The sequence below is a fragment of the Phyllostomus discolor genome, chromosome 1 (assembly GCF_004126475.2).
Source record: "Phyllostomus discolor isolate MPI-MPIP mPhyDis1 chromosome 1, mPhyDis1.pri.v3, whole genome shotgun sequence".
NCBI lineage: Eukaryota > Metazoa > Chordata > Mammalia > Chiroptera > Phyllostomidae > Phyllostomus > Phyllostomus discolor.
In genome coordinates this window covers 173,482,567-173,507,074 of record NC_040903.2, presented here as the reverse complement: position 1 = coordinate 173,507,074, position 24,508 = coordinate 173,482,567, and the positions used below count along the sequence as shown (strand labels likewise).

General features: G+C 49.7%; 1 protein-coding gene across 5 annotated transcripts in view; it reads left to right on the top strand.

Annotated features, from left to right (window-relative positions):
• The window catches only part of DAPK2 (death associated protein kinase 2), a 107,661-nt gene that overhangs the window by 49,192 nt on the left and 33,961 nt on the right, over positions 1-24,508 (top strand). For 3 of the 5 annotated variants that reach the window (XM_028508181.2, XM_036034521.1, XM_036034523.1), the window contains exons 3-4: positions 11,097-11,318; positions 20,515-20,653. In XM_028508181.2, the coding sequence (XP_028363982.1) occupies positions 11,097-11,318; positions 20,515-20,653 (361 nt within the window). Of the gene's footprint in view, positions 1-11,096; positions 11,319-20,514; positions 20,654-24,508 lie in introns of those variants that run through there. The other 2 variants (XM_036034526.1, XM_036009063.1) reach the window with 2 other exon arrangements.

The following is a 24,508-nucleotide window of genomic DNA, read 5'->3' as shown; positions in this document are numbered from 1 at the left end:
AACCAGGAAGGAGTGGCAGCCCTGAGGGTGCCTGGTGCCTGCTAATTGGGGCTGGTGATGACAGAGAAGGAGGCACAGCTGCAACTCTGAGCCGCCTGTCCAACAAGGCTCTGGCTTCTGCAGGGGAGACTGGGTTGGGTGGGTGGAGAGTTGGGAGGGAAATCTGCTTCCAAGAGGACTTAGACTTATTCCCTTCACTCCACCCCAACCTCCAGGCTTGTGGGCATAGAGGGGCTGGGTGTGGAACTGAAGTTGAGTCCCTTTCAAGGCCACCTGTGAGTGTGGGGGCAGGAGGGGGAAGGGACTGGCACAGTTTTATTCCTTTGGAAAATGCCTTCTGCTCTACAGTCAATCCGCTTGGCCATTGGGATGGACTGTAGATGGGTGTTTGGTGGTCCTGCCTTGGACCACACCTTTAGCCACCTGGGAAATGAATCAAGTTCTGTCTTGGCAGGCACGCCCTGAAGCTCACTATCTGTCTTTGTGCTGCCGGTGATAGCAATGCAGAACCACTTAGAATTAGCTTCTCCTGTTCATGGATGTTGAGGATTTGAGGCAGCATACAATAAAAGGCAGAGAGAAGTCAGAAATCAAGGTAGAAGATCAAAAGCTGCATACCCTCCAAAAGGTTATGATTTCTCAAACCTGTGGTAAGGCCTGGACACCTGTATTTTAAACAAGCTCCCCAGATGATTCTGTTATATCCCCAAGTTTGAGATCCACTGGTGTGAAGGAAGGAAAAAGGAAATACACTTGAGAATTAGGCCATCATAGTCATCAGGGACTACCCAGAACAAAAGGGAAATGAGGTAGATTACATCGTTTTCATTATCAGTTGTTCAAGGTAGACAGATGGCACCATGGTACTAAGTTCCAAAAGAAGGCCATCACCTGCGTCCTGTTACAAAGGGCACTTAACATAAGGGATAATTTGGGGGTGGGGAGATGCTCCACATCCCTAAAGGGTCTGTTAGGCTGGTCCCCCCTGCAGCTGTGGCCCACCCCGGGAGCACCAGGCCCACTCTGCGGCAGGGATCCACTCACCCTCAGATGCTGCCCCTTCCTGCAATCAGCCAATAGAAGGGACGTTGCTGGGAGGAAGAGCGAGGTGACTTTGAGGAAGGGATCAGGTGTAGGGGGGGCAGGATGGAGGTAGTTCCCCTGGTGCCTGTGCAGTAAGTTTGAAGGTATAACCTCGATTCTGTGCCTAGGTGACCACAATGTCACCAAGTCACAAGGCATTCCCCTTCATGGCACTCCTAAGGCACAGTAGTCGGGTTATTAAAGTGACAGGCAAGAAAAGACTGAGATAAAGTGAAAAAACTGGTTAACACTATTTGATGCTGAGAAAACCTAATGCTCTTTTACCACACAACCAGGGCAAATATTTGTAAGATATACAACAGAGGTTAATATCACGTATACAATAAGATAAAGGAAAATACCCTGATAGAAAAATTAGCAAAGCATATATTGGTAGGCCCTTCAAATTACCAATAAACATAGGAAAAGATGTTCATCCTTACTTGGATTTAACTACAAGTTAATTTAATTCAAGCTAAAAGAAGCTATCATCTGTCAAGTATCAGTATGGTAAAGCTGACATCGTAGTGAGCCAGTGAAAGAAACGTGTCTGGGGTGGGCAGTAGGGGTGCTGACGATGTTTGTGGCTGTTGGGGTATTAGTGGGACAGTCTTCCTGGAGGATAATTTGTCAAATATCAAAAACCTTAAAAGGGTACATAATTTTTTACCAAGGTGTTCCTTATTTCCTGAAATTTATCTTAATGGGAGAGAATCAGGGATATACACAAAGATTTATACGTAAGGGTATTTATATGGTGTTACTCATTATATTAGAAGTAATATAAATGTCCAAAATTAAGAATTTGCTTTAAAAACCATGGTTTATCTGTATAGTGGGATATTATTGAAAATTAGGTAGTAAAATAAATTTTAATTATGTGCAAAAATATTCATTAAATATTAAGTAGAGAATTAAAAAAAAAACAGTTTCCAAAATAGTATATACGGTATTACCCCAACTGCATTAAAAAAATGAACAAACAGGAAAGATTATAGTGTGCACTGGAAAAAATCTCAGGAGCCTGCCTCTTTGTTCTTTCCTCTTTCTTTTTTTTTTTTTTTTGTTGTTCTTTTAAGTAATGCACACACTCCTTTTGTAATAAAAAAAAATATCAAGAATGTGTTCTTTTCAAAGTCAGTCTGCCAGTGAAGTTCTCCACATTGAGGGCCGGCCGTGAGTGACCGTCTCTCCAACGCACTTGATGCGGCCTCGGTTCAGGTCTTTATTTCCGAGAACGCTGGCCGAATGCCTGTTGACTGCTCAGGCCGGGCAGGCCCTGCGACAGTTATGAAGATGACTCGGACAGTACTTGCTCTCCAGGCTCTTTGGGGCTGGTTGGGGGTTAAGGGTTAAGGTGAACACCCAGGTTATTTCTTACAGAAGTACCTTTGGCATTGGCTATTGTCAGCACGGGAGTCCATGGTCACTTTATGTGGGTTATGGAAAGGGTACCAGGGGGTGTGGGCCAAGGGGAAGGGCACAGCTCTCGGAGACAGACCGGTACAGGAGACCTCAGCACTGGAGGGAGGGGGTCTGACAACTTTGGGGGGAGGTATTAAAGGAGGTAAACTGTTCCCTTCCCCATTTTATGAGGGATGACCCTGCACCCCCACATAACAGCAGAACCTCAACCTTCCTGGGTTTTCCTGTCTTCTCTCTGCAGTCCCCTTCTTGCTCTGCAGCACGGGCTCGCATTTTAAGATCTCATCCACAGGTCCAGCCTCCTGGGCTTAGCCCAGTTTGCCAAGGCCAGTTGGCTTCACACTTGGGGGTGACGAGGAGGCTGTGTGACCCAACAGAGCGTTATTGGCTACTTGGCCCCTTGCTCTCCCCTTCCCTCTACCCCACAGAGAGGAGGAGAAAGGGCAAGTTCAGCTTCCTGATACATTTCCTTGAGAAAGTGGCTACTTGACAGGGAGGAAGTGAGGGAGAGAGGAGGTGACTTGGGGCGACCACGGAACAGAGCATTTGTGTATCACTCCCTGCCACTCCAGCCATAGTGAGGTGTTTCCCCTTGCCTGTCTGAATCCAGCTTTTCCTCCCAGGCCTGGTTCAAACCCCGTAAGGCCCCATACAGCTTCCCCTGACCTCCCTCAGTGGGTACTTGCCCCTCCCTCCCCTGACCTGCTGCAGCACTCACTGTTTGCCCACTCACTTGGCCCTGAGGTAGATGTTCCTACACATCCAGAGCATATTTCTTTTTTCTGTTACTGTTTGTCGGGTCTCCCCAGTTGACTGTAAGCCCTTCAAGTTGGACCCTGTTTTTAGAACTTAGGACGCTGATTGATAAATGAGGGATGGAGGATACATTAGTGATGAGTGGATCGGTGAGGGGACAGTTCAGTGGGAGCGGTGGGTGGGCGGATGGTGCCCTCCAGGCCCAGCACGTCCACAGTAACCTACCTCGCGTCGGTGTCTGGCATCTAGACTCTAGACCTCGGGTAATGCCAGGGGACTCTGAGCTATATTTTTAGTGAAAACTTTTCTCTATATAACCAAGTCCAACTTAAATGAAACCTAATTTCAGGTTGGACTCGTGAACTCATGTTCATTTGAGAACAGCCTCAAAATGTGCTTACACTTAAAAATAGATCCCGAAAAGTAATCATACCTCAGCCCAACTTGGCTCTGCTCAACAATTCCTTCCGTTTTGTGTTTTAGGAGGTTTTTTTTCTGGCTTAAGAAAAAAGGTCAGAGGAAGGAAGTCAGTCTTCAGGACCAGGGAATTCAATGAGCTAACCTGTTAAAGCAGCTGCTGCAGGCCTGCACAGGCAAACACCTGTGACTTTGTGGACCAGGGCCACGTATAGGTCAGGGTTCAGCTCCCTGGAGACTTCTGGTTCCTGATGCTTATCCTAAATGTATTCCTTGCTGTTGACCCTGAGCTTGGCTTGGTCAGAGTCAACAGCAGAGTTCAGCACATGCTGGACTTCTTGGTAAGACTAGGTAATAATTTTGAGAAGCATCAGTGTTTTCTGTTTCTCCTCTTTTCCCCCCATTTACAGTTTGAAACTGCTTTGGAATGATCGAAGAACATGCTTTCTTGCCGTAGAGCATACTTCTTAAATTGTGTTCCCAGGAGCTTTTAGGGCTCCATGAAGTTCCTTTATGCATTGTGGGGGTGGGCTCTGCTTAGGTGGGCTCTGAGTGCCTCTCCCCAAAAAGAAGTACTGTTTTTCATCTGGTTTACCTATTGGGCTTCTGTGCAAGATTTATTGGAGAGGATTCTACACCTCAGACACATTTAAAAACCATTGTCAGGAGACTGGAGAGGCATCGACAGCAAGGTCAGAGGGGAAACGGGTTCCTGAGACAGTGGGTCCTAGTCTCCGGCTGGGCTGGGAGAAAAGGCCACTTCAATGGCTCTGGGCGCTCTTGTGTTCTCAGGCCTTGTGCTGATGCTTCCGTCTGCTCCAGAGCCCCCACCCACCCCATGCTGGCCCAGCTGCGTGCCCCTCATTCTTTCTTGCCTACCTAGTTCCTAATGTGCTGCCCACCTGGCTTTTCATAAAGTTTAGCCCCTTACCCTCATCTCTCTGGCCTGAGACCCTGACCCACACTGTGCTCTGACTTTTTGTAACTGTATTTCTTCACCCTATTTTGGCTTCTTCCTGGATATCTAATCCCTTGTTTGCCCTGACCTTAGGTAACTGTGTTCCAAAGGATTGTCTGCCTTCCTGGATTGTGGCACCAGCCGGGGACCCTGCTCTTCAGCTGCCACTGTCCTCCCCAGCACTATCTAGTGTTAAGCTGGGATCTGAGAATGGGGTTCAGTGAGGCCGCATGAGGTTCAAGAATATGCTGGGGTGGGAAAGTGGTGTCCAGGATCCAGATATGGTGATCCAGTGGATGGAGAGAAAGAATAGTTCACACTCATGGAGAAATTATAGCTCACATAATGCTTTCACATAACTGCCCCATGTCAATCTCATTGCAACCTGGTGAGACTGGGATAGTCTCAGGTCTGTGGTACTGCATGCAAGGGAAGCTAAGACTCAGAGTAAGTGATTTGCTAAAAGTAGTAGAGTGGAAACAGAACTTGGGTCTTTTGACTTTAAATTCTGGACTTGGATATAGGAGATCAGAAACAGGTTGTTTACTCAGGCAGTGGGGGGAAGGATCTTGCTCATGGGAACTAGGAGCGGCCTGGCTGGAGGCTGGATATGTTAGAAAGGGGGTGGGGGGATGAGATGAGGGCTAGGGCTACCACAGAGTCCCCACAGTCAAGCCTGGCCAGGCAGGGGAGCAAGGAGAGGGCTCAGCGACCCCATCCCCAGGCAGCCTGTTGCTGTGGGGTCAGGGCATTAGGTCTTCTGGAATCAGGCCAATCTGACTACAGATTCGGGCTGCCACTGCCCAGGACTTGAAACATGTTAGCTACAGGCCTCATCCCCTTCACCTAGTGAGCTGCACCTGGGTGACCTTGACTGGAAGCTTCTAAGCATTATCCCTGCCTATGGCCCTGAAAACTTGCAGGGTAATTCCAGAGGAATCTGCTCATTGTTCTCCGGGGTGGGAAGGGGAACTGCAGTGACCGCTGAGGGGAAGCAGGAGGAGGAACTGGTCTGCATGTCCTCCTGCCTTGGAAGGCTTCCCATTCGATACCTCTCCCCTCCCGCGGCATCTCACCCCCGGGTTCGCCTTCCGTGCGGCTCCGCCTTGCCTCCACCTCAATAAAGGGTGACTTTGGGGCAAGTTGAAAAAGTCATGGACACTTCAGAGCTGACCGAGAAAGAGAATGAATTAGGCCCATCCTAGTCATAGACCTTACAAAACACCTGTAGCAGCCAGCCCCTGGAGCATCGCCAGCGCACACCTGTCTGGCTGGGGCTTCCCCCGACAGGTGGGGGCCAGTGGGCAGGAGGAATGGTCTGTTTGGTGCAGGCCATGCGGGTGCACTGTCTTTTAAGAACTCAAAACCATGATAAAACCAAATAAAGGTCAGTCTGCTTTTTATTATCACACTCCCTGGCAAATTTAAACAATCAGTGACAAAAATGTGTCTCCCTTCCGAGGTGGGCCCCTCTCCTCACTGCTTGACACCCCACTGCTGGTTAGTTGCTGCACGATCTTGTGGGGCTGGAGCCAGGGTCTCAGGGCCTCGCCCTGCTCTTAGGGTCTGCTCCCTGGCCCAGCCAACAAGTCATTTCACCTCCCTGAACCTCACAGTTTCTGATTTGTAAAATGGAACTACCTGTAAATATTAACAGAATAAATACAGAATTAAGTTAGCAAAAGAAAAACTGGGTATAAGTGTTGTAATGACCACACTGCTATACAAAGCCTAAAGGGTTGTGCCTGTGTTAGTCCCCTGTGGCAGTGAAGACTTCGGGGGCAGTCGAACCAGGCTCTTCCATGAAGCTTTGGAGCTGGCATTGAGATACCAACACCATTTTCGGTGCTGAGGAACTGTGCTAGATTTACTCCTTGTCATCTGGTTCCAGGCCAGATAGAAGGAGACCCTCATGGGGTGCCATCCTGGGCCCTGCTGGGCTCTGGGACAAGGCCCATCTGTCTCATTCTCTATGAAGCGTGTTCTGCCCTCCCAGGGCACTGAGTGAGGAGCTGAGCCTTTCACCTGGCAAGAGGGCTGTGTTCCCCACATAACTGCAGGACAGCGTGCTGGCAGAAGCAGGCAAGGTGGTTTCTGTGACTTGCGGATTTACTGCCCTCCTACGTGACTTTTGCAAGCCAGCCTCAGGCGCAGAGTTCCACCTGCCCACGCCTCCTGCCTTTGTACAGCGCTGGATGGTGACGTCCTTTCTCAGGCATTACCTCGTGATTTCCCCACCAATCCTGTGGGGTGCGCAGGCCAGGTTTTCTCATTCCCATCTGGCAAGGGAGTGGACTAAGGCTCCGGAGGTTGAACAGACTGCCCAGGGTCATGGCCAGTTGGGACTTTGACTAGAATACAAGTCTCTGGACACTGGCCCAGGGCTAAGAATTTGGAGAGTGAAGGGAAAGCCCTTATTTTTGTTCCGAGTTGTCTCAGGCTCTTTGGCACTTTATAAGAGGAAGCTTTTTTGAGGTTCCTTGTCCAAGCCCATGAAGTTTTGATGGCAGGTCAGGACCAGGAATCAGGCCTCCTAACTATTAGCTCTTTGCTGCAGTGGACTGTGGGTTAGGTATTGACTGGTGCTGTGGGGGGAATATGCGTGTTTTGCTCACATGTATCACTGTTTTGGCATTCCCATAATTTTTGAATTTTTGAATGAAGATCATTGCCAACACGATCATTTTGGCAATGATCTCCATTAAAGATTGGATGACCCCCTTCTGTTTCTTCTCTGCATAACGCCCTGGGTGGCTCTGTCCCAACCTTAGAGGGACCCTCACTGTCACCCCTGACCCCATAGCCTAGCTGGGTGACCTCTGCACTGTGGGGCCTATACTTCCGGCTTTGGAGCCTTTCTGATGAATAGACAACAGCCCATCACTGTCACTGTTTCACCTGCCCATGAGTCCACTCAGGTCTGGCCTTGGTGTGTCTGCTCTGGGTACGGTGACCAGGGAGGGCGTGCCTGAATGCAAACTTCCACTCCTGTTATCCCCCAAGGCCCAGGGTGATCTTCTTTCTCAATATGCAAATAAATATTGGGGCAGTTAGATTGAGGACTCCTCAACAAAACTGTGCTTGTGGGAAAGACAACACTGCCCTCCTGCTTCCCTTTCTCCCTCCCTTCCTGTCAGATCAAAGAACTCTTGGAGAGGGTAAAGGACAAGGAGTAAAATGAGTAACAGCTGTGTGGTGCCTTCTTCTGTGAAGTGGAGATAATCAGAGAACTGTTGTAAGCCGGTGTTTCTTGGCCCTGGCTGCACATCAGAGTCACGGGGGAGCTTTGAAGCACGGTTAAGTCCTCACTTAATGTCATTGACGGATTCTGCAACTTTAAGCAAAACAATATGTAAAGAAACCAATTTTTGCCATAGACTAATTGACATAACAAGAATTAAATTACAATAGCATCTCATCATTTGTTATAATCAAACGACATTATTCAAGGACCTGCTGTATCTCGATTCCCAGGCTGTGGCCCAGATCCAGGAGAGGAGTAACTCTGGAGATGGGACCAAAGCACCAGTAGTTTTAACGCGCCACATGATTCCAAGGTGCAGCCAGGGTTGAGGACCACTGCTCTAAGGATGAAAAGAATTGTCTAATTGTTCAGAACAGAGACATCCCCCCAGCTGGCTGTGCACTGGAATCTTCAGGGGGGCTCTTCAAATTGCACTGATTCCCTGGCCACACATTGCAGACCACTTAAATTAGCGGCTCCTGTGTCTAATGCCACTTATTCAGCCTTCACGTGAGTCACAAATTAGTTGTCATAATAGCTACCATTTGTTAGTGCTGACTATGGGACAACATTCCAGATACTTCCAGTCTTCACTATTCCCATTTTACAGATGAGGAAACTGATACTCAGAGCAAGTAGCCTCTTGCCCAAGGTGACAGCTTAAGTTCTGAACCAGACCTTGAAGCCTGCTTTCACGGCCTGGGTGCTGCCCCTAGTGGGGCCTATTCTCCACTCTTCCCAGTAACAGCCCAGTGACAGAGGAAAACCAGCAATTCACCTCGGCTCTCCTGAGGCTCCCCAGGGCAGTTTGAGAGGAGGGCCCCACCCCGTGAGGAGAGGGAGTATGAGTGCTGTGGCCTGGGCTGTGACTCCCAGTTGGTCGCCCACTCTCAAAGTACCTCCTGGGGCAGGAGGAGGAGGCCTGTTCATTAGGCCTGACCCCAGTCCCCTCTTATTGCCACAGCTGTTCTCACAAAGAGGGAACTCAATCAGGAAAAGCAAACACTCCTTTGCTTTTTGAGAGTCGGAGGAATTTTTTAGACATGCAATATAGAGAAATGCTTTTGTTTCCCTCCTGAGAATAGGGGAAGCTACATCAAGGTCACCTGAAGTATTTATTTCTGCCTTATAAAAACCCTGTGCCTCCACCTCTATGCTCTGTAAGCTTCCATAAATTGCTTAAAATCCTTAAGCTTTGGTTTCTCGTCAGTCAGCTGGGAAGACGGAGCCCGTCTGCCTTCAGGGCTGCTGACACCAGGCCCCTAGAGGCTCCAGAGCGGGAGGAGAGGAGTGTGGCCATCCCGATGCTGAGACTCACAGCCGCCAGGACTGGAAGCTTCGTCAAGTGTTTGCTGGCATTCACTAAAGGACCTGATGTCCCCGAGGCCCAGAGTGGTTCCAAGTCACCAGCTGTGTTAGAGATCTGCTGAATGTATTCCCTCTGGCTTCGGGAGGACTGGCTTCACTCCACCTGCATCAGCCGGGCGTGTGGACAGCCGAGAGCCAATGTTGGGGCATATGTAGCTGAAACTTTAACGTTAGTGGACAATGTAATTTAAATTGGGCTCCATCAAGACTTTTCTGCCCAGCCCAGGCCCCAGGGCCCTCTCTCTCCCCAGAGCTCCCTCTGTACCTGTGTCTGGGCCTTTGGTCCCTGTCCTTGATTGCCCAGCACAGAGCCTGGCACAGGGCGGAAGCTCAGCCAGCACTGAGCGAGTGGAGGATGTGTGTCTGGTGGCATCTCTAAGGTGGTTGCCATAGCAGGTTGGCATATTTATTCCCTGCTTGCTCTGCTTGACTCTTTTTTTTCTCACTTAGGTTTATTTTGAAGGTTACCTCACAGAGTATTATTGTAGTAATGCAATGGTTTAGATGAGATGCTATTTTCTGAGGTTGAGGCAAGTCTCCTGAGCGTTTCATTGTGTAGCTCTTACCCCAGAGCCAGTAAGAGAGTACATCCTAAGTGTGGAGTCTGATGGACCCCTTTTAAGCCATTAAGCTTAACCTAAGATGTTCTGAGTTCCGTCTCAAGCAGTGGTCACTGTGGACAGCAAGAAAACATGGAACAATGATGGAAAATAGCACAAGGGGAGTAGGAAGACTCCCAGGAGGGGTGGCCATGGGGCAGTCTCCAGGGCCTCGGTGCTGTCCCCACTGGTTGTTTAAACTGAGAGGGTGAAGCAGAGGCTGCAGCCCCTCCCTGGGGGTGGGAGCACTCAGGGACACTGGCTCAGAGCTGCCTGCCACTCTGGCGTGGACACCACGTTATGGCTGCTGTCTCTGTCCACAGAGCAAAGGATGTCCAGGCCCAGCCCTGACCCCTGTGTCTTAGTGGTTTTGTGGATGGTGGGCTACGTGCCTGTTTCTGGGGCCTAGCTTTGCCATTAACTCTGTGATGACCTCAGAAGAATGCCTTGACTTCTATGCCTCAGTTCCCAAACACTTTCTAACTCCATGGTCCCATCAGCCCTCTCACTGTGATGAGCTCCCACCACAGTTATTGACAGTGTTAGACTGCCTCCAGCCCCACCAGGATGCCCGCCAGCCCAGCCTGCACAGCCTCTGGCCCTGTCTTTACGTTACGTGCATCATCTACATGCTGTTCAGTCCCCCTTTTGTCAAGCTGCTTGGCTCACATCGGTTCATTGAGATTTTATTTGTTGGGGGGCAGTTGGGAGCAAAAGGGCAAAAATGAGAATATAGAGGTGTTTGTCACCTCACAATTCCAAATGGACACATCTACCCTTGTACCCAGATACGGGAGACTCAGCCAGATGATTGTTACCATTAGTATTTTGACCATGCTGGTCATTTTTTGTTTTTCCTTTTTAATTACCTAGTATAAGCCTCTGGACATTGTGATGTTATCTGGTGAATACTAGACTTGGGTTTTAGCTGAGGCTTTGGGATGACAAGGCTGTGTCTCTTTGATCAGATCAATAGCCTTTCAGGGCCTCAGTGTTCTTGTCTGTACACTGGAAACGACCATGCTAACTAACACTCCTTCAGGAGTCCTGTGAACAGAAGGGAAACTCAGTGCCTGCCCCACCTCAGCCACTGTTGGATGGCCAGGTGGGGGTGCTGGCTGGTGGCAGTGTCTGTCCTGCTCTGGGACAGCGGCTCTGCATTTGTGTTGCCGGGGGGGCTGACAGTCGGGTCACTTCCCTGATGGCCACAGTGACACCCTAATTGTGTGAATCTGTGTCCCCACAGCGGCCAGTTTGCCATTGTGAAGAAGTGCCAGGAGAAGAGCACCGGGCTGGAGTATGCAGCCAAGTTCATTAAGAAGCGGCAGAGCCGGGCCAGCCGGCGGGGTGTGTGCCGGGAGGAGATCGAGCGGGAGGTGAGCATCCTGCGGCAGTTGCTGCATCCCAACATCATCACGCTGCACGACGTCTTCGAGAACCGCACCGACGTGGTGCTCATCCTGGAGCTGTGAGTGGGCTGTTGGGGCCCGTGGTGGGCAGCAGGGGCAGGCGGGGCGGCGGAAGCTCCAGCCACAGGTTCCGGAGGGCAGCAGTAACTGGACCTAAGCTCGGCCCAGAGGAGATCAAGTCAGTGGTGGGTGGTTTCCCTCAGTTACCCCCAGCCTCCTTTGAAACCTGGGCCAAAGCAGGGACCAAGCAGCAGGGACAGAGGCCACACAGGGCAACAGCCTAGGCCTGGTTTTCACTGGGCCCTGGGGATCAGAGGGAAGACATGGCTGATGAATGCTGGGGCCATTTCCCAGCTGGCAAATGGATGGGAGGGTGGAGGGGGATGGGAGAGAGGGGAGCAGGGGAGGCTGTCAGGCAGGGTCTGTTCTAAGGTCAAGGGAAGAGGAAAAACCCTTTGGGCTTGGCGAAGCCCTTCTCCAGCCCTTTCCTGGAAAAATCCACTGCATTTGTGCTGTGATGCCTTTATTGTTATAATAACTATTATTTGGAGAGCATTTGCCACATGATTCATGCTTGCCATCTGTCCAGTCCTCACAGGGACTGTGGCGAGGGACGTGTTCTACTGACACAGTGAGGTTCCTTGGCATTTGCTGGGTCAGGCAGAGCTCTTACCTCAGTTACTCCTTGTAATAACCCTGTTCCTGGGAGGCTCTTCTTAGTCCCACTTCATCAACGGGAACGCTGAGAGACCAGGTCACTTACCGGGTCTGGTAGCCAGGAAGCGGTGGGGCTGGTGTTGCGGGACCGACCTGAACCCAAACTCTCAACCACTGCCAGCCAAGAGACAACTCTGAGATGATTTTATGAAAAGGAACGTTATGGCGAGCTTATAAGCAAGGAACACTCCCAGAACAGTATGTCCCTCGAGCAAAGCACCTGATCCCTCCCTGTTGGGGGACATCCCGCATAAATGTCCAGTGAGCTTTGTCACTGCATGTGCAGGCGGGGACGTTCAGGGCACCAGCAGTCAGACAGTGTGGCTGTATGTGCATCGCATGTTAAAAAATGGTGGAAAGGCTCCCCCTCCGGTCGGAGATGTTAGTATGATCGTGAGAAAAGTTTGTGAGGAGGTCACTAGGGGGTCTTAAAAGCTGCTTCACCTGGTCTCAGGCAGTTCCAGCTGGTTCACCCGTTGGTCCTGAGAAATATCCTGGGCTTGTTCCTAAAAGCAGTCCTGGCAATCGTCAGCGTAGGGGATTGCGGTTGTTCTGGAAGGGATTTTAGCTGATTACGTCTTGGTCTTCCTGTGACACTTAGCAAATTACAACATACACATCACACAAAACATATAAATTCTAGGGTGATCTATGTGGGGTTGCAGGTTAACCAAGACAAAGTTGTAAGCTCTGAACAGAATGTTAATCTATGCTAGGCTATGTAGCTCGGTTAGCTTACCCCAGGACTTGCATCCGCACTGCTTGTGCAGACAGCTGTGATCATGAGGTAGGGTGGCCTGATGCTGGCCCATCCTGTTGGAATCCGGATAGGTGACACCACGTTCACAGGGACTGTCCCTCCTGGAGGTGTCTCCATGGAATGGGAATGTGGGGTTCTGCCAGATAAGAGAGTTTGAGTTGTACTGTGACACAAGTCACAGTGGCTGTGCCCAGTCAAGCAGCAAGACACTGTGTCGACAATGTTCTGAGCCTCGTAGGCACGGATGCACCTGCCAGTCAGCAGAGGAGTGGAGGCATTAGTCTCAGCAATCCCTGACTTCATAATCTTGGGGAAAGCAACCTCATTCCCCTCTCATCGGTAAACCAGGCAGCCATCCTCAACCTGTCTACGGGTGGGGTGGACCACGTGACGTTTGAGGTCACTCTAATTTGAGACTGATGCTCTGGTGTTGCCAGGATATAGATTTATGTGGCAGATGGGCACTTGCATGCTCTTGCATTTGATCCTTAAATCATCATCTCAGTGTTTAAATGCAGAGTGTTGCTTACGTTCTCCCCTCCTCTAACTCCCAGTGTCCTCTGCATTTCTCCCACGACCCTCTCAGCCGGCTGGACTAGTTGGTCTGTGTACTGCCTGGCCCAGACAAGCCTGGTGGGCTCCCACCGGGTGCCCAGCCATATGGACAGCCCAAGGTGTGACATGCCCCAAGCTTACCCCAGCTAAGGGGCAGCAGTTGGCATGCTGATTCCTAGCAGAGAGTGATAAGCCCACCTTCACTGGGGAGGCCCGCCACTTCTTTAAAAAGTCTGTCATCAGAAAAACTTTACAGCAACTAAAGAGAAATTGCATTCATAATCCCATTGCCCAAACACAGCTATTTATGTTTTTTTGTGTGTGTGTTTCCTCTCAGTCTTTGTCTGTATACTATCACTGCACTTGTAGAATTTCCTGCTCTCCTTTTCCCCCAGTTAACATGATTCCCTAAGTGGCTTTTTCCCTTCTAACCGACTGTATTGTTTCATTAAACTACATACCTGTCTCCCTCTTCTTGATCATTTGGTTTTTATTTTCCATCTTTTAATCATTATACAGTTTACTGCTATAAAACAATTTTCTTCCCATAATTTTCCCCTTTTCTTTTGAACTAATTCTTTCAGATAAATCCTCAGGACTGGGAGGAGTCGGCTGACATTTTTAGGGCTCCTGATACCCTCCCTTGCACAGGATGGCTAACCGGCACCACCTGCAACACACGTTCCTGTTTGCCTGCGGCCTGGCTGGCCCAGGGTCACTTGTTTTAAAATGGGGTTCATTACTTATTGTCCTATATAGTCATAAAATGACACTTTATTGTTACTTTAATTGGTGTTTCTGTAATTGCTGTGGAAGTTGCCTGTTTCTCCCTGTTGGTGGAACCACAAGGAGTCAGGATCTGGGGTGATTTTGAGATATCCCCATTTCTTTCCACAGGGCTCATGGTCAACCAACAGTTATGTGCCCTCTTCTCGTGAACTGACACCATTATTACATCAGTTGTCACACTGGGGCTGCTGTGACTTGCTTGAACTGCTGTGTTTGTTGAGTCCTGTCTGTTCCTTGTTTCTGTGGCCCCTCCTTACTTTCAAGCTGTCTTACTGCTCAGGGTGCCTGTCTGCATGGAGTGCTAGGAATCGCTAAGACTGCCTAAACCACACATGACCAGGGAGTGAGAGGGAGGGCCTCCTGGGAGACAAAGGCTTTCCATGGGCTTTTGTGTTTGGGCTTGGTGACTCCTATTGGGCTGATCAGCAGACTTTGGCCCCCTGGTCCTCACTGCGCCCTACTGGGTTAGTGGGTTTGCCCAATGGATATTAGTGCCCACATGCTCAGTTGCAATTTGCAGGCTTGTGAATGGTTCTACACTGATACCACTGCCCCTTAGCACCTGTGGTCTAGTGTGGGCTTCTTCCTGAGTTCTGCTAAAGTGGCCAACACTAGGAGGACATGTCCAGCTCTGTGCTTCCAGGCACTCTGATCTGAGTCCCTGTCAGCTGTTATTACTCAAGCATAACATCCTTAGCAGTAGCTGCCTCTGGTCAGGGCTGTTGAAGACCAGGCTGGGAAGGATTTAGTTGTCCATATATATATACAGTTGACTTTAATATGGTGTAAAGAATATTTTCAAAATTTCAATAGATTAACTCATGTCACATGTGAAGATTGCTCTGAAAAATGCACGCCTGCCCTGGGAGGGTTGGGCAGGCCTCCCATCCCAGACCCCGGGCACTCTGGGGCCTCCTGGACTCTGAACCCGTGGGAAGCTGTACCCTGGCAGTTGCATACGAAAGAATGGCCTGGCAGAACGCTCCAAGGTGGAGGCAGTACTTCCCAGTTCCCCAAACTGAGTCCAGCTTCCTGGGCCCCAGGAGCTCCATCCACATTCTTTAAATCACTGCCTATAGGTCGTTGGAACACACACTCCCAAACAAGTTCTGAAAAATGTTTCCAGCAGGGAAACCCACCTGTAGGGAGGAAGGAGACTGAGGTCAGGTCAGAGGGAAGGGGACTGACCCTGGGGACTCTGGAGGGAGAGCGGAGGAGGCCCAGATTATTAGGCTTTGCTTTTCCCCTGCAAGCTGAACAGGTTTGGGACGTGCGAGGAGAGAGGCTTGGGAGGAGGTGGGGAATGGCCCCAGCAAAGAGGTCTTGGGGTCGAGCGGCACTTGGGAGAAACTCTGTTGGGGAGAATGAACAGGACCTTGAGAAGAGTTGCCTGAGCATTGACGAGTGTCCCCAGTGTGGGTGTCCAGGACTTGGTGGGAGGCTCATCAACCTCCCACCTTCCTGAATCTCTGGGGGAGATTCTAAAGGCCACTCTGGCTATTTCCTTCTTCACTCAAAGGAGTTGTGGTCTCACTGAATCTCCTGCGCAGATCACACCTTCAGACAGAATGGCTGTCACTGTCCCCAAAGTCATCACATAGACTTCACTTTGGGGGCTTTGTGTGACTGGACACGTCCCCATCACCATGATATGCTTTTACACTTGTGCAGCATTCCATTTAAGGTGGGAATGGTAAGCTGTGCCCCAGGTCACAGCCTCACAGGACCCTGTGGGGTCTGGGAGTATTAACAAGCGAGGGCTGCTGGGTCCTGTGTGTTTCCAAGGGGGACACTATTGACCTGAACATTTGCAAAGGGCTCTTGGACAGGTCTCTTGCAAATGCCAAGGTGTCACTTCTATTCATGATCTATTCTATGTTGTGTTTATATTTGAAATTTTTTTCCTTTGTTCTTTTATTCACCTACCTTCTGTTGAATGTCTTTCTTGTACAAGGTTCTGTGAAAGCAAAGATAATCTAGCTGGGGAGACAGACAGATGATGGTACCTGGCGTGACAGGTCCATGGTGCTGCTGAGCCGGGTGCCAGAGGACTTGCCCAGTGCTCAGGGTGCCTGTGAGCTTTCCTTTCCGCCTCAGCAACTCCAGCTGTATAACGTGGCAGACTGGAGCTGAGGTCCGTGTCTAAATTGTGGTTCTGCCACTTACTAGCTGTGTGACCCTAGGCCAGTCGCTTGCTCTCTTGGTAGCTTCAGTTTTCTCATTTGAAAAGTCAGGACAGAAGCTCCATCTACCTCTCAGGGTGGATGTGAGTGTCCAGGGAAAGACTGCCTGAGGTGGCACATGGCACAGCGGGCCAACTCTAACTAAACTGCAGATGAAGTCCTCCACCTCTGCCACCGCTGGCAATGATGTAGTACATGGTGTTTATTTTACTCAAGGACTCGACTGAGGGTCTCATAGCCCTTGTCTAGTCTAACAAGATTCTTCTCACTCTTCTCTCTAAAGGGGGCCGTTAGGCTTTTTTTTTTTTTAATTTCTGTTTTACAAGAAGGAAAGCTGGGCTCTGGAGCTCCCATGTTCTGCACCCCAGGGTGAAGGCAGAGTCTATGTTGAGAGAGCACTGGGGCCACCATCCTGGCCCTTTGGCTCCAGCCTGCAGAGCAGACTTGAGGTTACTCCTTCAGCAACTGTTAGGGTTCTCCAGTTCCAGGCCCTGTCCCGGGGTGGGGGACAGAGGATGACTCCACCCATGGTCATGTGGGTGGGACAGAGTGGGCCACATCCAGCTTGCTCTGAGTAGAGGAGCACTGCAGCTCTGCCCCGACAGACAATACGCTCGCAAGTGCCATCTCGTCTCACCCTCTCTTCACCCTTTCACCTTCTCCTTCTCCTTTCCTGTTCTCTTTCTTCTTTCTTTCTTTCTTTCTTTCTTTCTTTCTTTCTTTCTTTCTTTCTTTCTTTCTTTCTTTCCTTCTTTCTTTTTCTAAATATTTACTCAGCACCTATTATGTGGTAGACACTGGACATAAAGTCTAATGCATGCCTAATTCATGGCTCCTGCCCTTGAGGAGCTCACATCCCAGCAGGAACATACACCTCTGATATTTGTCCTTCTACTTAAGGGAGATATTTTTAGCTTCGTTTGATGGGTGAGAAAAGACCAAGGGGGAGAGTGACTTGCTAGTGAGAGGCAGAAGCAGTGTGCCAGCAGGCCTTCATCTCACTCCAAAGCCAGCCGATGCACAGGGGCTCAATGCCACATGCGTGTCCCACTCTCATCCCCATCTCTGGGCCTTTGCTTGCACTGTTTCCTTGCCTGTCACACCTGCCCTCATTCTCTGCTTCCTCTGTCCAGGCCCTGCCGAGTCTCACTGTGTTCCCGGCACCTTCTCCTACCACTTGAGCCCGTGATAACCACATGTAACAGAAATCCCCGCAGATGGAGCTGACAGAGTGCTGTCCTCTGCCCGTCACTGTGCCAAGAACCCTGCTCGGTTCACTGGCTAATTTGCTCATCAGAACAAGCCGGGGGTAGACCTTCTTGTTACCCCTGATGTCTGAGAGACATTGCTGAGAGAGTTAGGGCAACCAGTCCCAGGCACATGCTAGTGCATGGAGACAATGTTAGAGTTAGTTCATGGAGACTGCAGCTGGGGCTTGGACGTGGTCCTGACCACGTACTCTCTTGCTGGGGCACTCTGCATGGGCACTTCCCTTCCTGTGGGCCTCAGTTTCCTCATCGTTATGGAAGAACTTCCATGTGGTGGCAGTCATTATGTAGGAGGCTGGCCAAGAGAGAACATGGAGTCTCTTCCCCTGGAAGTTTGTCATTAAATTCTACTTTGGAGAATTTCAAACATACACAAAAGTAGAGAGAATAATGTCAGGAACCCCCATACGGCCACCACTCAGCTTTGAGTTATCAACATGTGCCAGTCTTGTTTCAAACAAAATTCCTATTCCCCCCAATCCAACTATTTGTTTGTTTTAACATTATTAAATTTTAATATTAAATTTTAAATAATTTTGAGTATTTTAAAGCAAATCTCAGACATTGTGTCCCTTATATGTGAATACTTTAGTATGTCTCGCTAACTGATGATGGTTTTTAAAAATGAGGCCATGGCGTACTTATCACCCCTGGCAGAATCACCCAGTGGGCCTCGGGACCACTGATGCTGTCCGTGCTCCAGCCGATGGGCGTCCGCCCACAGATGCCTTTTTACAGTTGTTTTATTTGAATAAGCATCCAAATGAAGTCCCCACACTGCATTCAATTCCTTTGTCTCTCACTTCACTTCTATTCTATAGCACTTCTCCTTCTCCTTTTTCAATGCCACTGATTTGTTGGGAAAACCAGGTCCTTTGTCCTGTTGACTGTCTCACAGTCTGGGTTTGGCTCAGTCCTTCTTTGTGGTGTTAACTGGTCCCTCTATCCCCAGTATTTCCTGTAAACTAGAAGTTAGACCTAAACTAGATACCCTGCTTATTGGCATTGACCAATAGAAATGTAACACAGACCACACATGCAATTTTAGACTTTCTGGTAGCCACATCAATAAGAAGTAAAAAGAAATAGGTGAATTAATTTCAATAATATTACATTTAACCCAATATTATTTGAACATGCAATCAATATAAACATTATTAATGAGATATTATACATTCATTTTTCATACTACATCTTCAAAGCCCAATGGGTAAGTATTTTATGCTTATAGCACATCTCAGCTTATTAGCCATGCCGTGGTTAGAGTGAAATGCAATCCTACCAAAGCAGTAACGTCATGTTTAGAGGAAAATATTTTGCATCACTTCAATTTGTTAATTAAAATGAATTAAAATAAAATGAAGTTTAAGATTCAGTTCCTCAGTTGTGCCAGCCGTATTTCAGGTGCTCAGTAGCCACATGTGGCTAGTGGCTGCCGGACTGGACGGTGTACGTGGAGACTGTTTCCATCCCTGCCGGAAGTTCCGTTGGACAGCACGGGATGAGAGGCTTAAGCAGATTTAGGTTTGATTTTTTTAAGTCGCAGTATAATAAGTGGTGCTGTGTACTTCCTATTGTACCACATCAGGTTTTGTTATTTTAGTTTCATGATGCTAAGAATGATTAATAAGTCCAGTTGTGCTTCCAGACATTTTTAAAGAAAGGAGAAAGAAGATTTTGATGTTCTCTACATAGGACAGACTGGGTGGCAGGGAGTGGTTCCCAAAACTGGGACAGAAACCATTCTGGCTGTGTAAGAATTGTCCTAGGCCCTCAGTATGATGTGGTGCTTGAGAGTCATTCTGCCTGTGTTTGAATCCTGATTCTACCACTTACTAGTGGTGTGACCTTGGGCAAGTCACTTAACCTCTTGGAATCTCTGTTTCTTCAACTCTGAAGTAGAAGAGTAACAGTACTTCACTCATAGGGAATTGTGATGGTTAAATAAGATGATGTGCATACAGTATACATTAGGCACAGTGTAAGTATTCCATAAATGTTACTTGCAGTTATGTTGTTATTATTGTAAAACTACAGGTTCCAAGGCCCTGCTGCTCAAGAATGTAATTTGGTAGGGTCTGTGGTGGGACCTGGGAATATACATTTTAAGTAAGTTCTTTAGGTGATCCTGAATTCCCAGATCTCTTGGCCCAGATCCCTTCCTGAGACCTTTTCCTGGGGTGACCCTTGGCTCTGTCCCTGCCCCAGAGAAGCACCTGCTGATTGGATACCCTACCATCTGTCAGAGGGTTGCCAGATTTAGCAAATAAAAACCTCCTGTTTTATCCAGCAGTCCTAAATCCCTAATTCAGATAAAACTGTGAACTAGTATTTACAGGGGAGATTCTGTTTGCTCTGTGGATCTCCATTCCTGTCACATCTACTATAATGTGCAAGAGTGTGGACTGTGAGGACAAAAGTAGTATTTTATAGTTTTTAAAGATGAATATCATTAATGAGTCTTTATGTTTAAAGCAGGCCATCTTTTATAAAATCGAAGAAAGGGGCTGTAGCAGCCCCCTTGCTCAGCGGGCTCATTTCGCAGGTGCGGAAGCAGGCCTGCCTGGAGGCCATCAGTGCGTTGTCCAGGGCCAGTGGCAGGACTAGACTGGGACCCAGGCCTCCAGTTTCTGGCCCAGCATATGCCATTCTTTGTCATCCTACAACTCTTGTTTCTGTCCTCTGCCGCCTCAGGCACATGTGGGGGAGAGGTGACACCCATGGCAACCAGGGACCTGGGTCTAGAGTGTGAGCTTGGGGCTTTCTGGTGACACCTTCAGGATAGTTCTCACAGCTGTGACCTGAAGGGATAAACACAGCAAACAGAAGCAAAGTCAGCGCCTGGTGCTGGCTGCACAGAGCCCCAGAGAGGCGCGAGGGATCCTGCCACACAGGGTGCCCAGGGGCCAGGCCCGGGGGCTGCAGCTTTTGCCCAGCCTCAGGATGCACAGGGCTGACCAGGCCCTCCTACACTGTCTTGCAGAGTCTCTGGAGGAGAGCTATTTGACTTTCTGGCCCAGAAGGAGTCGCTGAGTGAGGAAGAGGCCACCAGCTTCATTAAGCAGATCCTGGATGGGGTGAACTACCTTCATGCCAAGAAAATTGCTCACTTTGATCTCAAGGTCAGTGGGGCGGGGGGTGAGGGAAAAGAACTGATTTAGGAAGAGTGGGCCTAGTCTCTTCCGATGTCATTGCCAAGGGGGGTCAGTGCCCACATGGCCCTCCTCCCTCATCTCACAGTTGAACACTCTGAGCTCCCAGGAAAGAAGTGATGCCACAGAAAGCATCCACCTCCCCAGTTTCATTTGTCATATTAGAGTTTCTTCACAGAGTGGACTGCAAGGAACCTCTTAATCAGACCACACGTTCCTTACCTCTTTGAGGAACAGGTGGGGGTGTAATTTTTAAATAAGTAGGCCAATGACAGGAAACTCAAAACCAAACACATTTAACAAGACTGGACTTTTCAGTAAGCAAGAGCTAACTGCCGAGGAAGCGAACTAGAAGCCTTCAGAGGGGACGGCTGAGGTGGGCTGGTGCTCCAGCATCCCTTAACCAGAAGTTGTAACCGGGATCACTGGCCTCCCTCCCCCAGCCCGCCCCATACCGTGGCCATCACACTGCTTCCAGGACCCACTGATCATTTGTGGTAACTGTTCTTCAGGGTCAAGAAGGTTCACTGTGACCACATAGGACTTTAAAGCAAGAGTGTGGTCAAAGTGAAATGATCATTTCCCGTAGTTACTGAGCTCCTTTGCACAGATAGATGAGCCTGTTCAGGCACCCAAAGCATAAAGATCTCTAACCCATGGTCCGAGGGACCTGTTTACTCATTTTCCTACCCAGAAACTCCTGTTGTGTTTCAAGCACTGTGCTGGGTATTGCTACAGACACAGAATCAACTGAGGCCCTGTCTAGGCTTAGTTCCTCTTCTCCAGTGAACTTAGTGCAGAAGACAGAAAAGAAAGATCAACAATTCTAAGTGCTATGACAGAGGGAAGCACAGCAGGGCTAGGGAGTCTATAGGAGGGGCACCTAAACCAGACTGGGGCATTCGAGAGGGCTTCCTGGAGAAGGTGGTATCTGAGTTGAGTTTTGAAGGCTGGGTAGGCACTATGAGAGGGGAAGGGTCTTCTTAGGAAGAGGCCAGCAGTGTACATGGTTCCCAAGTAGCACAGTGCATTCAGGGAAGTACAGACAAAGGGTGAATATGCTGGATGGCTGGGCTGGAGAAGTCAAGAGGGTGTGGGTGCTCAGCCAAGGAGGTGGAACTTTACCCTGAGGGATACTGGGGGGCCAGATGAGCATGCAGGTGAGGTAAGCAGGTGTGTGTTTCAGAAAGGGTCCTTCTGGCCAGAGGGTGGGTAGAACAGTGGCAGCCTGGAGGCTGGGGTCCCAGCTAGGAGGTTAGTGCATTAATCAGGTGAGGCATAACAACTATCAAACTAACTTGAGGAGGAGACAGATTTAAGACCTGCTTCAGAGGTTGATCCGAGGATTGATCGGGAGCCTGATTAGATTCGGGACATGAAGGAGATGGCAGAGCCCAGGGTGACACCTGAGTTCTGACTTGGGGGATGGGTCCCGAGGCCACGGCATGCCCACGGCCTGACAGCAACTGTGTCAGAGTGTGGGCTCAGTTCTGGGACATAGATCTCACCCCCATGCTTACTCTACATTGGGAGGCGACCTGCTGTGTGTCTCCTCTCTTTATGCGGATTGTCATTGTCACAGTATATTGAAATCCTCCAACAGAAGACTTCTTACAGAGCTTCACTTAAGTCTGAGGAGGTAAAAGTTGGGGCCACTGGAGAGGGTGTGGCCTGGGCAGCCCCTTGCACCTCAGTGTGGAAATGCACCAAGCAGGAAACGCTCTACCTGGATTACATCTGTGCCTCCTTCCCAGCAAGACTGTGGGCAATTAGCTTGTTTTTCATGTCTGTGCTGGCTCCAGCAGACCGGCCTCAAAACGGGCTCCTTCGTCTGTTCTCTAACGTTGGGGTCCCCAGCCTCTGGGCCTCGGACTGGTACTGGTCCAGGTCTGTTAGGAATGGGGCTGCACAGCAGGAGGTGAGCTTGAATGCAATGCCCTTGAATCATCCAGAAACCAGCCCCTCATCCTGGTCAGTGGAAAAATTGCCTTTTATGAAACAGGTCCCTGGTGCCAAAAAGGTTGGGGACATCTGGAAACGGGCCTGGTAGAGGTAGGAGGGGTTGTGAAGGCCTGCGGGGCCCATGAACTCAGCAGGTCTGTGCTGTGTGGTTTGCTTCTGTGGCAGCTGGAGTCAGCTAGGTCAGTGTTTGCGTCTCCCTCTACCATGTACCAGGATACAACTGAACCTAAGTTTTCTAGCTTCCGTGCAAACAATGATACCTGCCTGGCAGAGCTGTTGTAAGGGCTACAGAGAAGCAGCGTGAAGTGTGGAATACCAAATAGGTGCTCTGTAATCATAGCTGGTGGTGTTATTTCCCTCCACAGAATAGAGGGGGAAAATACAACTCCTGTTACAGTGTTGTGGGCCCCAATTGACTGGGAAGGCAAACCCTGCCAGTGCCATTCTCCATCGCCCATCCGAGAGCTGATTGGCTGCCGGGTGGAGCTGCTGGTGCAGGATCTTCACCGGCTCCTGGGCTCAATCTGGATGTTTTCCACAATCTGGAGACGGACTGGATTTCTCCTGGATGCGTGCAGGGTGAAGATTCAGCTAACACCCACCCCGGCCTTCTCTCCTTAGAGTTATGTGTGGACTCTGAGTCTTCTGACTTGCCACCAGTGGGTCCCTTGGCCTGGGTCCAGCTGGGCAACTTCAGGAAGTGATAAATAGGGGGACCTCAGTGGGATGACCCCCTGATTGGGTAGACACTTCCTGGAGCCGGAATGGGGGTATGGGTGGCCCCTGGCTCTCCACTCTCGCTTTCCAGCCTGAAGGAGCAGGTGATGGAGGAGGGTCAGCTTTCTGGCCTGCTTTTGGAATACAAATAACATCTATTCCTAAGTCAGCCATTGTATAGGGGACGGTGAGCCTCTGTCCCTGCTTGTGACATGCTCCCAGCTCTGTGGCAGGAAGCAGATGAATGGACACAGTAACACTGATAAGCAGTCCTGGTAAACCGATCATGGCATGCGGCTGCCTAGAAATCTGACGGATCCTTATCACCCACGTGCATTCTCAGCATGGCTCTCAGGCCTTTCTTACGCTGCCTTTACCTTGATTCTGGCCTCGTCCACCTTTCCCTACTCCCAAACATTAGTCCCAGCCAGGCAGATCACAGATACTGTTCTGGCCTCTCCTCCTCTGTTCCTGCTGTTCCCATCCAGGATGCTGCTGCTATTCCTTTTCTGTGCTTGTGGACTTCTGCTCATCCTTCAAGGCCCAGCAGAAACACCATTTCCGCTGGGAAGCCTTTCCCCTCCCTGTCACCTCCCAAAGCATAACTGAGAACTAACCCTCCTCTCTGCTTCTGTTGCCCTTTGTACAGACTACTGCTGAGAGCATTTGTCACTGTGAATCACTTTCCACTGCTTGTGTCTGGCACCGTGACTGACACATGACAGGTTACTCAGTGTGGAGCGAATAAGTGAGTGAATGAATGAAAGCCTTAGTGAGACCAAATGCATGCATGGATGGCTAAGGCCCTTTTATGTCAACTGGAAAAAGCAAAGAGGTCACAGGCAGATTTCGATTCAGTGATGTGAACATTTGTTGAGGGACTACTTCAGGCCAGAGGGTAGAGTGACAAACATCAACAGGATATGGCATCCGCTTCCCAAGGGCCCACCATCTAGTGGGAGGTGGCCACCTAAAATAAAAGCTAACCCGAGAAATGCTCACTTCCAGGGGGCAAGCTCTCTGCCTCGGCAGGGTGAAAACCATCCTGGAGTGGGGTGTGGATTCGCCACAGAGAGGCCTGCCGGTGTGGGAAGCAGGCGAACGCGGGGGCTGACCGCCGCTCAGTACTGGGTAGCACCTGATGTG